This window comes from Macrosteles quadrilineatus, unplaced genomic scaffold, assembly GCF_028750875.1.
Source record: "Macrosteles quadrilineatus isolate MER2022 unplaced genomic scaffold, UCM_ALF_1.0 Scaffold_6__1_contigs__length_79288215, whole genome shotgun sequence".
Lineage (NCBI taxonomy): Eukaryota > Metazoa > Arthropoda > Insecta > Hemiptera > Cicadellidae > Macrosteles > Macrosteles quadrilineatus.
The window spans coordinates 13,320,044-13,333,509 of record NW_026542599.1 but is presented as its reverse complement, the minus strand read 5'-3'; the positions used below and the strand labels follow the sequence as shown (position 1 = coordinate 13,333,509).

Here is a 13,466-nt window from a genome sequence, read left to right as displayed (position 1 = left end):
TTTAAAAGTGTTAAAAATTGGGTTATAAATAGACTTAGTTTGCGGCCAAATCCAATATCGAACCAAAACTTCATTGTTGTAAAAACAGTACACAGAGACATCATCTTATTTCTCTAATTGTCTGGAAATTTTACGAGGTGGGTGTGAACAACTTGTACTTTCCTTCTTTCACAGACGATTTTGAGTTTAGCTATGTAAAATACCTAGTCGATAATATTTTTAGCCTTAGCTTATAATGTACAAACTAAAATCATAACCTGATTCTAAGAGCTGAACTTAGCCCTTAAGTAACATAAAAATAAAACAAAACAAAGGTAAGCCTAGCCTAATTCTGCTACCCTAGGCCAGGGTTGCCACCTTAGGTTAGGGGAAAATCGGGACATGGCCCCCCTCCCCCCGGATTAACATAGGCTTAACCCTAGCAGTGGCCAATGTTAGAAGTGGGGAATGGCCAACCCATTTTGGCGATTTTGCAGACCTTTTTTTGAAAATTCGTAAAAATTCAACCGTACAAGTAAACCTAGCCAACCTCATATTCATTTTGTTCGGAAAGAACAGGAGAATTTAGAAATAGTAATATCATAATGATTTAGACAGTGTATTTTATCGATAAAATGAAAAAAATAAAAAAATTTGAATTTTTTTTTTGAAATTTCAAAAGCGGCCTTGGTATTTTTTTTCTACGGATTTCTTTATGGGAAATTCATTATATACATTTTGTAGAAAATCTAATTCCCTACATAGAAATATATAACATGTTAGGAAAATATTTTTTTTTTATAAGTTTTTGGGGCAAAATATAATGACAAACGGAGAACCGAAAAAATTTAGAACCGTACAGTGTTAGTTTATGTTGTAAAAAGTTCTATAATACATGTGTATACTAATAATGATATATACATGTTTGTAAAGCTAATGAAGTAAGGAATCAAAAAAAGTCATAAAGTTTATGGTAAAAATAATTTTTTACCTATAAACATACGTATATAAAATAATGTTTATATATTTTAGCGATTTCTCGAAAAACAAAATTCACAGTACTTAGTATACAACTTTTGTACCAAATTTTTTTACTTCAAACCAACATAATAATCTTGTAGTGTATTCAATTACCAACATAAAAATGTATAACATGTTAGAAATATTTTTTTTGTAGGTACGTAATAGGGACATAATAATACAATAACCGCAAAACCGCAAATAAGTGTAAACTATAGCCTACAGTGTTTGCTTGTGTTGTGAAACATTATGTAGGCTGATGATATGTAGCCTACATATTTGTAAAGCCAATGAAGTAAGGAATCCAAAAAAGTCATAAGTATGATGGTAAAAAGTTATTTTCACCTATGATTATGTAGGCCTATCAATTTGAGAACGTTTTGAATTTTTTGCGCATTTCGAGAAAATGGAGTGTACAGTATTTAGTAGCCTATATAATTTTTTACCAAATTTTTTACACCCAAACCAATATAAACATGTTGTAGTGTATTCATTTACCTTTATAAAAATGTATAACACCTTGGGTAAATCATTATAACCCCTCTGAATGTCAGAATCGTCATTTTTGGACATGATGCTAACAAAATAGCCTACAGTAGTAGGCCTATTTAGTATAGGCTATAACTTTTTTACAAAATTGTTTACCCCCGAACCATTATAAACATGTTGTAGTGTATTCATTTACCTTTATAAAAATGTATAACACCTTGGGTATATCATTATATAGGTACAACAATCTCTGAATGTCAGAATCGTCATTTTAATACATGATGCTAACAAAATACAACCTTTTATGAACACTATTCCACACAATTCAGTAATATTTATGCATGAAGATAACTGTTATACACACACACAACACTTCACTTACACTAACACTACGAACTAATAACATATTTAGTAATAAATCGCGGATAAAACTATTACGGCAACAACACAAACAAACAATGGCAATACAAGACAGCTGACAGACTGTGGCAGTAATGACTCACTTCCGTCGTCTACATCACTGTCTACATGCGAGCATACAGAAATAACCCTGAGTGCAGGGCTGCCACTCTCTGAATCTAAATTTCTTCCTCTTCAAAATGATATACTATATGACTAGTAATAATAACTTTCACTGTATATAATTCGTATTTTCCATACTGTCACCAGACGACTGTTGGCCATTTGTTAGAAATTTCGAAAACAGCTGTTTTCATAAAATCGTACCGATTGTGCAATCAATATTTAGTTATAAATATCACTATCACAATGAAGATAAAATCAATGGCTATCCAGTGGTATCACCCGCAACATCCCAAGACGAAAATTACCCGAGCAGGGTAATGCCAAACAAGACGTGTTTTGCCAGTTCCCAAGTGTCGGCTGCAAAAGTCGTACCGCGCCAAAATTTCATTTGATTTCTAATCGTCGTGACATTGTTATATACCTGCTACAGGGTTTGTTTATGTAATCAAATGAAAGTTCAGAATGTGATCTTTCGAATGGTATATATATTATTCTAATCTGAGTTGATTGTAAGTGTTTTTTTTACCGTTAAAAAAATTTCGGCCCATACCGTAACCAGACGACTTTGGCCATTCTAAGCATCAACGTCATACCGTAACCAGACGACGGTTGGCCACTGCTAGGGTTAAGTGCAGGCACAAGGAACCAAAATCGGGACTGTCCCGGCAGAATCGGGACTGTCCCGGCAGAATCCGGACTGTCCCGGCAGAATCGGGACGGGTGGCAACCCTGCTCTAGACCTAGGCCGAGGCTACTTAGGCTCATGATAGGCCCTAAGTTAGGCAATGACTGTCGTTTTCACTGGAAAAGTCAAATAGGCCTAGGCTAAGTAAAATCGGAAAAAGACACAAACTTTTCAATTATCAAGCCACATATTTAGCCCACTTCCTGGGCTATGGACAGATATAGGCTAGGCTATCCGTCAATCTCCGTTAAAGGTCTAGGTGGGAAACGGATATCCTATATCTGTCCTGAGAAAATCCTTTTCTGGGCTAAAGACGTAGGCTAACTTAAGTTAGCCTATATCTAGTGATGTAAAATACCTGGGTATTTAAAACTCGGGGTAAATACCCTGGGTATTTACCCGGGTAAATACCCATAATCCAGAAATACCCGGGTATTTCTGGGTATTTATGAAATCGATTGAAATTAATTCATATTTACCACTAAATATCTTATTGTTATCATTACATGATAAATTAGGATAGTCTATAACACCTTTTACAGTAACTTGAAGCTTTGCTAGTACCTTTTATTGAATGATTTAGCACTTTTTTGTTATAAAATCAAGACAACACCTCATCAGAGAAATAGTGAACCTAAACCTACTTCTATTGTTATTAAACTAGTAGTACGCTTATTCTTCACGTAACAGGATGAGTGAACATGAGCGCAATAATGAAAGAGTTTACCCACACCTAGCACACTTACCGGTGTCACTGGTGTACACAAAAATGTTATTTGTATGGGCAAATCAACCCATGAGTCGGGGCAAATAATGGTGAGTCGGTGACTCAAGTCGGTAGCGTCACGCGAACTTCGGGCCCAAGGCAGCGATGTAGTGAGTTCGGATCCTGGTCACTGCCACTAAATTTTATCAGTACAGTTCACCTTTGTACTGTACCGGCTCACCAATTGCTTTGCTGTAAACGATCCACGCACGGGCGAGGTTAAAAGAGGCTGGACCAACCTCTTAAAAAAACCAAATCTCAGTCAACAACAATCCTAACTTCTCGTCCATTGATTAACCAAAGTCATTGGTAATATACGTAACGTATTTCCTGTTTCCCTCTCTTCTCATAGCATTTTATTATTGCTGATACGTTAATCTAACTGTCACAAAGAGTTCCCACACTCTGGACTGTTCACCTTGACTACTTCCTTTACCACTTCCTACGTCGTGGACCTGTTTCCCTCTCTTCTCATAGCATTTTATTATTGCAGATACATTAATCTAACTGTCACAAAGGGTTCCCACACTCCGGACTCCTCGCCTCGACTACTCCCTTCGCCACTTCCTACGTCGTGGACCTGTTTCCCTCCCTTCCAATAGCATTTTAGTATTGCAGGTATATTAATCTAACTGTCACAAAGGGTTTCTACACCCCGGACTGCTCGCCTTGACTACTTGCATCACCGCTTCCGACGTCGTGGACCTGTTTCCTTCCTTTCCTATAGCATTTTAGTATTGCAGGTATATTAATCTAACTGTCACAAAGGGTTTCTACACTCCGGACTGCTCGCCTTGACTACTTCCATCACCGCTTCCGACGTCGTGGACCTGTTTCCTTCCCTTCCTATTGGAATTTAGAATTGCAGTTATATTAATCTAACTGCCACAAAGGGTTTCTACACTCCGGACTGCTCGCCTTGACTACTTCCTTTACGGCTTCTTATGTCGTGGACCTGTTTCCCTCCCTTCCTATAGCATTTTATTATGGTAGATACATTAATCTAACTGCCACAAAGGGTTCCCACACTCCGGAATGCTCGCCTTGACTACTTCCTTCACCACTTCCTAAGTGTCGTGAACCTGTTTCCCTCCCTTCCCATAGCATTTTTAGAATTGCAGATACATTATTCTAATTGTCACAAAGGCTTCCCACACTCCGGACTGCTCACTTTGACTACTTCCTTCACCACTTCCTACATCGTGGACCTGTTTCTCTCCCTTCCCATAGCATTTTTAGAATTGCAGATACATTATTCTAACTGTCATAAAGGCCCCCCACACTCCGCAGCGCTCGCCTTGACTACTTCCTTCACTATTTCCTACATCGTAGACCTGTTTCCCTATCTTTCCATAGCATTTAAGTATTACAGATACGTTAATTTAACAGTCATAAAGGGTTTCCGTACTCCTTTCTTTTCACTGCTCACCTTTCCGCTTTCTTTACTACCCTCTACGTCGGGGACCTGTCCCCCCCCCCCCTTCGCATAGCATTTTAGTATAAAAATATACCAACATTTTTGAATATTTAATATTCAATGCCAACATTAAATTGAATAATGTAAAAAGCTGCTTTGTTCTAAATACATACATACCTATATACTTTTAATTAAAAGGCGAAATTTTAATACTGAACATAAACGGTATATAACTGCCGACTAATATTGTTAAGTTCAATTTATTATTATGAAAGTTGTGAGATTTAATTAGCTTAAATAACATTATTCTGAAAGCTGTGAAATTATAATGATATATATTCATAGACGCCAAACTGTTTACTCCATGAATGAAAGAGCTTAGAGTAAAAGTCGTTCTCTCTGTCTTAAGTAGACAACAAAATTATTGGTCGCAAAACGTAAACAAATAAAAAGAAGAAGAAGGTAGCTCCTAATGTTATTCTTATGGGACAAATTTAAAAATGTTTTTTAAGTATTTTATAATTAATACTGAGCGGTATCGTCTAGAATTTTAATGGTGTCTTAACACTGGTGTCATAACTATTTGTGCAAAATTTGAACGCTATAAGTGCAACGGTTCTTGAGTTTTAGGTGCGAACACACACACACACATACTCCAGCGGACAACTTTTCTCCGACTCCGCTATACACGATACATAGATTCGTTCACTTCGTTCACTCATCTATTATGATAGTTAAAATTTGTATTGTGTAAATGGCTTGGATGGAAGGCTAGACAGACCCAAAGCCTGATTGACATAGGCAGAATGGCAGAATACTGAAAGTACAGTAGACTCCCTCTCATCCGGACTCCTCGGGACCGAGGCTAGTCCGGATAACGGGTTTTCCGGTTAAACCGATGTCCCCAAAAATTTTTTGTATCACAAGTTTATGAAATTAGTTTTTTTTTATACCATTGATACCAACAGATATTATTAAATCCTGCCATCCTACAGATTGAATTTTAATTATTTTCTTAAGTTGTTTACACATAGGCTACTACTATGTTAAATTTTCCTGTTTTTCTAAATACGGTAATAACTATTACTTTACAAATTATTTTTCTTCACTTTCAATAAAATAAATTCATCCATCTATCATTGAAATAATAAAAAAAAAAAAAAAAAAATTATAAGTAGCCAGGACCAGTGCAACCATGCGACCAGGGTATTTATGCTTTATGCTCAGACCTGGGTATTTATGGCGATTATACCGAGAAGTAAAATGCTAGTAGTGTCCATATGAAATTTTGTTTAACACATTTTATTATCATTTTACTATCCTTACAGGGTAATAATTGCAAAAAAACATCTCAATCTTCTCTAACTTTAATACAAATTATAAATACCCAGTTTTTGGGTATTTACCCGGGCCTGGGGTAAATACCCAGGTAAATACCCAATTTATATTTACCTACCCACTGGGTATTTACCCGGCCCACATCACTACCTATATCTAACAAAAGATAGCCTATAACTAAGCCTAGGCCTACAGCCTACCTATGGTAAATTGTTTGGTAGCCTAACTTACTTAAGTTATTTAGCCTTAACCTAAGTTAACTTAGTTGCCTCCAAACAAATTTTTAATTTTGATATCTTACTTTGGTAGGCCTAAGTTTTAATTATTTACTGTACTTACACTGGGATATGATGTAATTTTGATATGTCTACTTACTGTAGCCTTTTTTTAACGCAGAATCCAAAAATGCAATCAATTTTGGTCGGAGAGATTCCTAAGTGGCCGTACATTAGATAATTAATATTAAGCTTCAGTTTTGTGGTATGGACGAGTCCAAGTTATAGTGGCGACTAACACTAAAAGGGGTGGAAGGTTCCGGTTTGTGGAGTGGAAACAGCTGTCAGTTGTTTACATTCGATACTAAACAGGCAAAACCACACACAACGCCATGAGAGCAAAATCAGAGTTACAATATAGGCCTATGCAATAAATAACTAGATTTTTAAAAGTAAATGGACTTTGGTGCTGTTATGAAAATACAATAAATCAACTACGATACATAAACTAGGGTTGCTTTCAGAGAGGTGAAAGCCAGTTGAGCGGAACAAACGTGATTTGATATTTGTATAAGTAACTAAATGTAAAAAAGTCAATAGATGTATTAATGCTTGTTTTATTGATTATAATTGTAATAGGGTGATTGTGGGTAATTGTGAACTGGGGGAATTGTGAACTAGGGCTGTAATTTCTTAGTGTATTGTTGATTTGAGTAGAAATCGATGTTTTATGTTTATTTGGTTTGTTTTCTATACAGGATAAAAATTCTAGAAAGTTAAGAGCCGCTTAAACATTTTTTTTTAGGTTGAAAAAAAAGTTGCGTTTTTCGTTGACAAACAAGTTGCGTAGACCTTTGCAAATATTTTTTTTGTGAAAAAAGTAAAAGTCAGATCAACATGAAAACCAGTAATTATGAAAGAATTTCAAATGTATAATGCATTATATATCCTCAATCCATCCTCTGTAAGCAATTTTCTTTTTATTTTATCAAATTCACAATTACCCTCAATATTTTATAATGTGGGGGTAATTGTGAACCTAATCTTGGGGCAATTGTGAACGCTGTTCACTTACTGACTTACTGACTGGTGGCGGACACCGGTGTCCGCCACCAGTTACCGGCCGGGAAACTGCAGTGGATGGTACAGGCAACTTACAAGCCACTCTACTACAGCCACTGTACTGGTAGAAATGCTGTACATGCTGTCGAACAATGAACATCTCCTTCTTCTCGCGTTGATAATAAAGAAAATAAGGCAAAGACTCAGGCGTACTATACCGAATAGCCGGTTACTTTTCAATTTCGCAAATTAGATCATCAGTATCCACTTTGTTTTCTATTATTTTATTTATTCTATTCTTCTGTTGTTTTCCTTTGTCTTTTTCTTTTTCAGCAACGTCCTCTTTATTTTTCTTCTGATCACTCATTTTCACAAACAAACAGTTCAACACGAAAACACTCGACAACTACAACCATAGTGCGTTTGTCTTTGCAGTCTGCACGTGAAATGATTCAAAATAGCTGCGTGCTCATCCACAGTGGCGGCCACTGGTTGCTACGTGTGAAAGCTCCCATATAATTCAATGCCCCGCGACGAGTTGCCGCCACTGCAGTTGCCGGCGGTGGCCGACTAGCAGTTGCGCGAGAAGACACTGCTCGGCCACTGTGTAGTGGCGGGCAACTACAGTGGCTGTGTGTGAAAGGTCCCATTTAAAATAATGTTAAAGCTGTGGCGGGCAACCAGTGGCGGCCACCGGTGGCGGCCACCAGTGGCCTCGTGTGAAAGGGCCCTAAAAGAAACACATTTTTGGTTCTCATTAAAGATTATTCTTCAAACCAATTATGCTGCCAACCCCAGAAACACTGTATAAAAAAATACAGATTACTTACAAGTTTCCAGGTTGTGTTTCAGTTTTTGAGATGTAGGCGGACAAGACAGTTAATGATTTGATTTCTAAATAGGTTTTTCAAGATAAAAAAAAAACATTTTTAGTACAAGTAATATTTTGTATAGCCTAAAAGGAAAGTGCCTAATTATTCTATCCAACCAATGTAATTTAGTTTTCTTTTCTAATTGGTTGATTGCTATTACAGTAGGATTTCAATAATTTTATTAAACAAATTTGTACTCTTTCGTTTGTTAAAGTGAGATTATTTTGTCATTTCCTTTAAATTTTTGCTCTACTGTATCAAATAACTACTCTATATTATTTTCTCTTGTATAAGAATACTATTTTACCCTTTAAATACATTAATTTTAAATATTCTGCAAATTTGTTGTTATTTTTACATCTACCTGATTTTCTAACTATTTCAAAGTACCACGGAAAAATCTCATTTGCACACTTATTTTTTGTCACATGCCATTGAAAGTGGGTTATTTGTGAACAGCTTGAATTAGGCTTTAATCACAATTCCCATCATATGCTGTAGTATGTAATTTAATATTTTTCTCAACTAAGTTCACATTTACCCCAAAATTGTAGGTAATTGTGAATGCCGTCCGGGCAATTGTGAATGCTGAATAACTCCTTAACTAAATAGGGTATGAAATCGGCTTATATGAAATATTAAGCCCAAAATATGTATAATTCTATAACACTGACCACATTTTCAAAATTGCTTAAATTTTTTTTGTAAATTGCATTTATCTGAAAAATTTGTCATTGGCGTTCACAATTACCCACGTTGACCCATTCACATTTAGCTTCGCTCAACTTAGGCCACTGCCGACATGATCATCGTCCTCATTCCAATCCTCAACCATTGACTAATGCCTCAACGTCTGTTAATGAACGTGCCATAGTGCATAATCCCATAGGCTAGTACAATCCCATTGTGTTGTGTCTAAAAGTGAAAACGTGCCACAGTGCATAATTTAATGTAAGCAACTAATAAATGATGTTACATAATCTAATCTAATCTAACCTAACCCAACCCAACCTTAATATTAGTGTTTAAATAGCATTTTGTGCCAGGAAAGGCATGTGAGGAAGATAGGTCGGATTTTATGCGGATTCTTTATTATATTAACCCTCCGAGTGTTATGTGTCGTAAAAGCGACTCATAACACATCCGCTGTAGTGTTATGTGTCGCTTTTGCGACTCACAAACACTGTTTGCGGCGACGGCTCTGGGACTGACTGAATCGGATTGAACTGGATTGAGTTGGGTATCGTTTTTTTGCCTAGGGTTTTAGGGTTGCCTTTAAGAAAACTCAAGTTACCCCTAGCAACCCCTCTTTGATGGTGGGGGGAGGTTGAATTTCAAAATATCACCAAAAGGTACTTTACATTACCCTAGTAACGTGTATCAAAGCTCGTTTGAATACATGGAGCCGTTTAAAATTAACAGGGGAGGAATATTATGGGACATCCGGTTTATTCATATTATAATCTGTACGTAGCGTCATTGACATTTTTTTAACACCTTAGGAAACATGCCTGCTTCGTCCTATTCCTCTTCAGGAATTTAAAATTATGCCCTTAATCTCGTATATTACCTTCGGTACCTTATGGATAACTCCACGTAAGCAGTAGACTCTTGACACATGGAGAAAATTCTAGGGTATAATGAATTGTTACCTGTCTGAATAGTGACAAAATATATACCTACAGTATGTGCAGGGCTTGATTTGTAAAAAATTAGGTGCCGGAAATGTAACCTAGTTATTTAATGTGATTAGTACCTATAGGCTTACTATTAGGAAATATTTTTCTCTTTCTGAAAGAGAGGTTTACAGAACGCCATTCCGCTTCAAATCAAACACTGGATATAAGACTTATTTCAATGTATGAAATATGTTCTCAGTCTTTTTGGGTTAAGGCCTTTTCACACCCGGCGTACTGGACGTACTGTACGTTTGGTACATTTGTTATTCAACAAATCCCTGCCCATGTTATCATATGAGCTCGTTCACACCGCGCATACAAAACGTACTGTACGTCCAGTACGTACGCGATGGTTTTGTGTGAATCGCTCGGAGAGCGATTTTTCTAAAACGTACGAGGCGTACATGGGCTCGCGCATGCACAGTGAACACTTCAAAACCACGTGCTCAGCCAGTGTTACTTGTCTGACTGCAAACGAACAAGTGTACGTTTTGGAAGTTTCTGTGCGGTGTGAAAGGACCACGTACAGTACGTACTGTACGTCCAGTACGCCGGTGTGAAAAGGCCTTTAGGCCTATAATGTATATGATTTTAATTACCTTTTTACCTCTTAGCCTATATTAAATGTTGGACAGTTATTCCCATGTTTTTATAGATTGAGCTCTTAATTACTATTGAGGCTAATGATCATTGCACTTATATTTGAATAACTTATTTTGTATGAAATTAAATTTGTATTTTGGATATTGCAATTGGACTTGTATTGCATGCTGAATTCTAACCATTGGTTTCAATAGATTTTGATGGAAGTTCCATTATTTGTTCTTCAGAAATAATAGCATAGGCCTACCTATTTGCTATTTTACTAATAATTGTTCTTGATGATTGTGGCAGTGTTGCAGTAATTTAAAGAAGACATTTGAGCGGATTTATTTTTAGTTCATCAGTTAAACAGCCTGTTAAACCATATGAACGTTAGCCTTTTAAGTTGATGGAAAATATTTCAATGCAAGGAAAAAAATAATAGGTGAGTAAGTTACTTTAGGCCTACCTAATTTGTAGAATTTCTATTTGTTAAATTTGTTTGTGTTAGTACCTTTTGAATTGGGCTGTTTTCTATTTACATCACATAACATTAGGCCTACTGGTGGAGTACCGTAGCTTTTATATATTTTTGTGGATTATAGGCGTAGTGATTGTAGATTTGAGATTAGTAATACAGTATTGACATTGCTGAACATATAAAACCAATTAGATAAACAGTAATCTCAACTTGCTTACACGAGACTGTCTGTATTGCAATATCCGTATTAAGATGTTTAGTAAAAGAAATTAGGCCTAAGATGTATTTCAGAAACCTCATGACCTAATACTGTATAGGCCTATTAATTAATACCTAGACCTAAATATTGATTGATATTAATTTTGTTGCTGCCAAATAGGTCGAATTGACAAATGTAAATTCTGGCCTGATAAATCCACTTAACTCAAATCGCCCTTTCTCGATAATCCCAGTCAATGTATGAATTTCCCTTTTTTTCTGCACCCTCCCTTACAAAAATGATAAAAGTTAACAACAATGTTAAAGAAACAGTAGGTCTAATAGTTAATTTGTTTTACAGAGTGTAATGATCATTGCCTCAAATTACTGAGCTATTTTTATTGAATTGTGCTTATTCTATCAATTAATTGCTTTGTATTTTTCCAGATAAGGCTCCAGCAGCTGAAACCAACTGATGCTAGGCCTATCTCAGCTGAAAGCGAATTGTTGAAGCAACATGTCGGCGACTCTAAGACCTTACCTGACTGCGGTTAGGCACAGTCTGACGGCAGCAATGTGCCTGGAGAACTTCTCGTCTCAGGAGGTAGAGAGGCACAACAAGCCAGAGGTGGAGGTGCGATCCAACAAAGAGTTGCTGCTCACACCGATCGTCATCAGTCGGAACGAAAGAGAAAGAGTGCTGATCGAAGGTTCTATCAACTCTGTGAGAATCAGCATTGCCGTCAAACAGGCTGACGAAATCGAACGAATACTTTGCAAGAAATTCATGAGATTCATGATGATGAGAGCGGAGAATTTCATCGTCATCAGGCGAAAAGCTGTACAAGGTTATGACATCAGCTTCCTTATCACCAACAACCACACGGAACAGATGTACAAGCACAAATTGGTGGACTTTGTTGTTCATTTCATGGAGGAAATCGACAAAGAGATCAGCGAGATGAAACTGGCTGTTAACGCTAGAGCTAGAATTTGTGCTGAAGAGTTTTTGAAGCGGTTTTAAAAGTTTTATTTCATCCGTATTATTTTTACATAATTATATGAAAGCTAAGGGACGGTTGTATAATTATTTATGCCAAAGTTTTAGCTTTTTTTTATGAAAAAATATTATGTCATATTGCAGTTTCTTTATTTAGTCCGTCTGTTAAGACAATTCTAATTGTTTTAAAGCATGTATTAATTTACCTTAAATAATAAATATTTAGGTTGTAAGGAGATTATACCCATTTTGATTGAAATACATTTTTTAACTAATCAAACTTATCTTGTGATTCATGCCCATCCAGCAATAGATGGACCTAGTTCTGATTGCAAATTTAATTGTTTCTTGTGTATGATCAAGTGATATTTATGAGAGTACTCTCCTATCTGGTAATTAATTTTGAGGTATAGGTCTAATAGATTAGAAAACTGTCACAATCCTAGTATAGAAATACTAGGACCACATTAGGGCTACTGCATTATTAGTAGTAGAAACACTGTGAACTACAGTGCTGAGTGCTAGAAGTTGGTTTTCGGCAAGACATATTTCATTGATATAATTGGGTTTAAAAGGGTAGTACGTGAAAGTCAAAACATTTTACACTTTGTACTGTTCCTAATTAACACCTCTAAAATCGTAAAATGATTGGGCCTAACATTTTTTCCAAAGAGAGTATTAGTTTTGAACTTAAATGTTCTACAAGTCAGCTATTCAATTCAACTCAAACTTCTTTATTCATTATTTTGTACAATATATACATCGAATAGTGTCAGGTTGTACAACAACTCAAACTAGCCTAAGTGACAATCTCATCCATTCTATGCAGGAGACTGAAAAAGTGTTTGTGTATTCATTATGACTGTGACTACTAACTATCTACTTCCAATGGGTAACAGTTTCAAAAAATCTTTCAGTTTTAATGTTTGCAGGAAAAGCAAAATTTTTACAGTTTTAAATCTTTTATCCTTGCCTCACAAAATTGACACAGTATCACAAAACAATTTTTTGGGGTTCGAGATTGAATGTTGCCGTACATGTTTGCCTACTATAAAGTAAATTATACCAGATTTTAAATTTGCAGTGGCAGATCACAATATTTAAACATAAGTTATGGAACTAACCTGACAGGTATTCCTATGAGACTAAATCAAGCAG

At 36.1% G+C, this 13,466-nt stretch overlaps 2 protein-coding genes across 4 annotated transcripts in view; both read left to right on the top strand.

Annotated features, from left to right (window-relative positions):
- On the top strand, positions 1-12,588 carry LOC128996327 (actin-related protein 2/3 complex subunit 4). Of its 2 annotated transcripts, none has more exons than XM_054421581.1 (2): positions 1-137; positions 11,756-12,588. In XM_054421581.1, exon 2 carries the CDS (start codon positions 11,826-11,828, stop codon positions 12,330-12,332), a length of 507 nt encoding a protein of 168 aa, XP_054277556.1. In that variant the 5' UTR covers positions 1-137; positions 11,756-11,825; the 3' UTR covers positions 12,333-12,588. The 2 variants fall into 2 exon arrangements, with proteins under 2 accessions (XP_054277556.1, XP_054277557.1); XM_054421582.1 differs by lacking the exon at positions 1-137 and adding an exon at positions 10,949-11,074.
- Positions 1-13,466, top strand: part of LOC128996326 (polyadenylate-binding protein 2-B) — a 28,669-nt gene continuing 15,203 nt past the window's right edge. For both annotated transcript variants that reach the window (XM_054421580.1, XM_054421579.1), the window contains exon 1: positions 1-137. The gene's annotated coding sequence lies outside the window, so the exon portion shown is untranslated. The remainder of the gene's footprint in view (positions 138-13,466) is intronic.

Excerpts from the sequence above, each read along its gene's own strand:
- LOC128996327 (XM_054421581.1), top strand. The coding sequence starts at position 11,826 with ATGTCGGCGACTCTAAGACCTTACCTGACTGCGGTTAGGCACAGTCTG.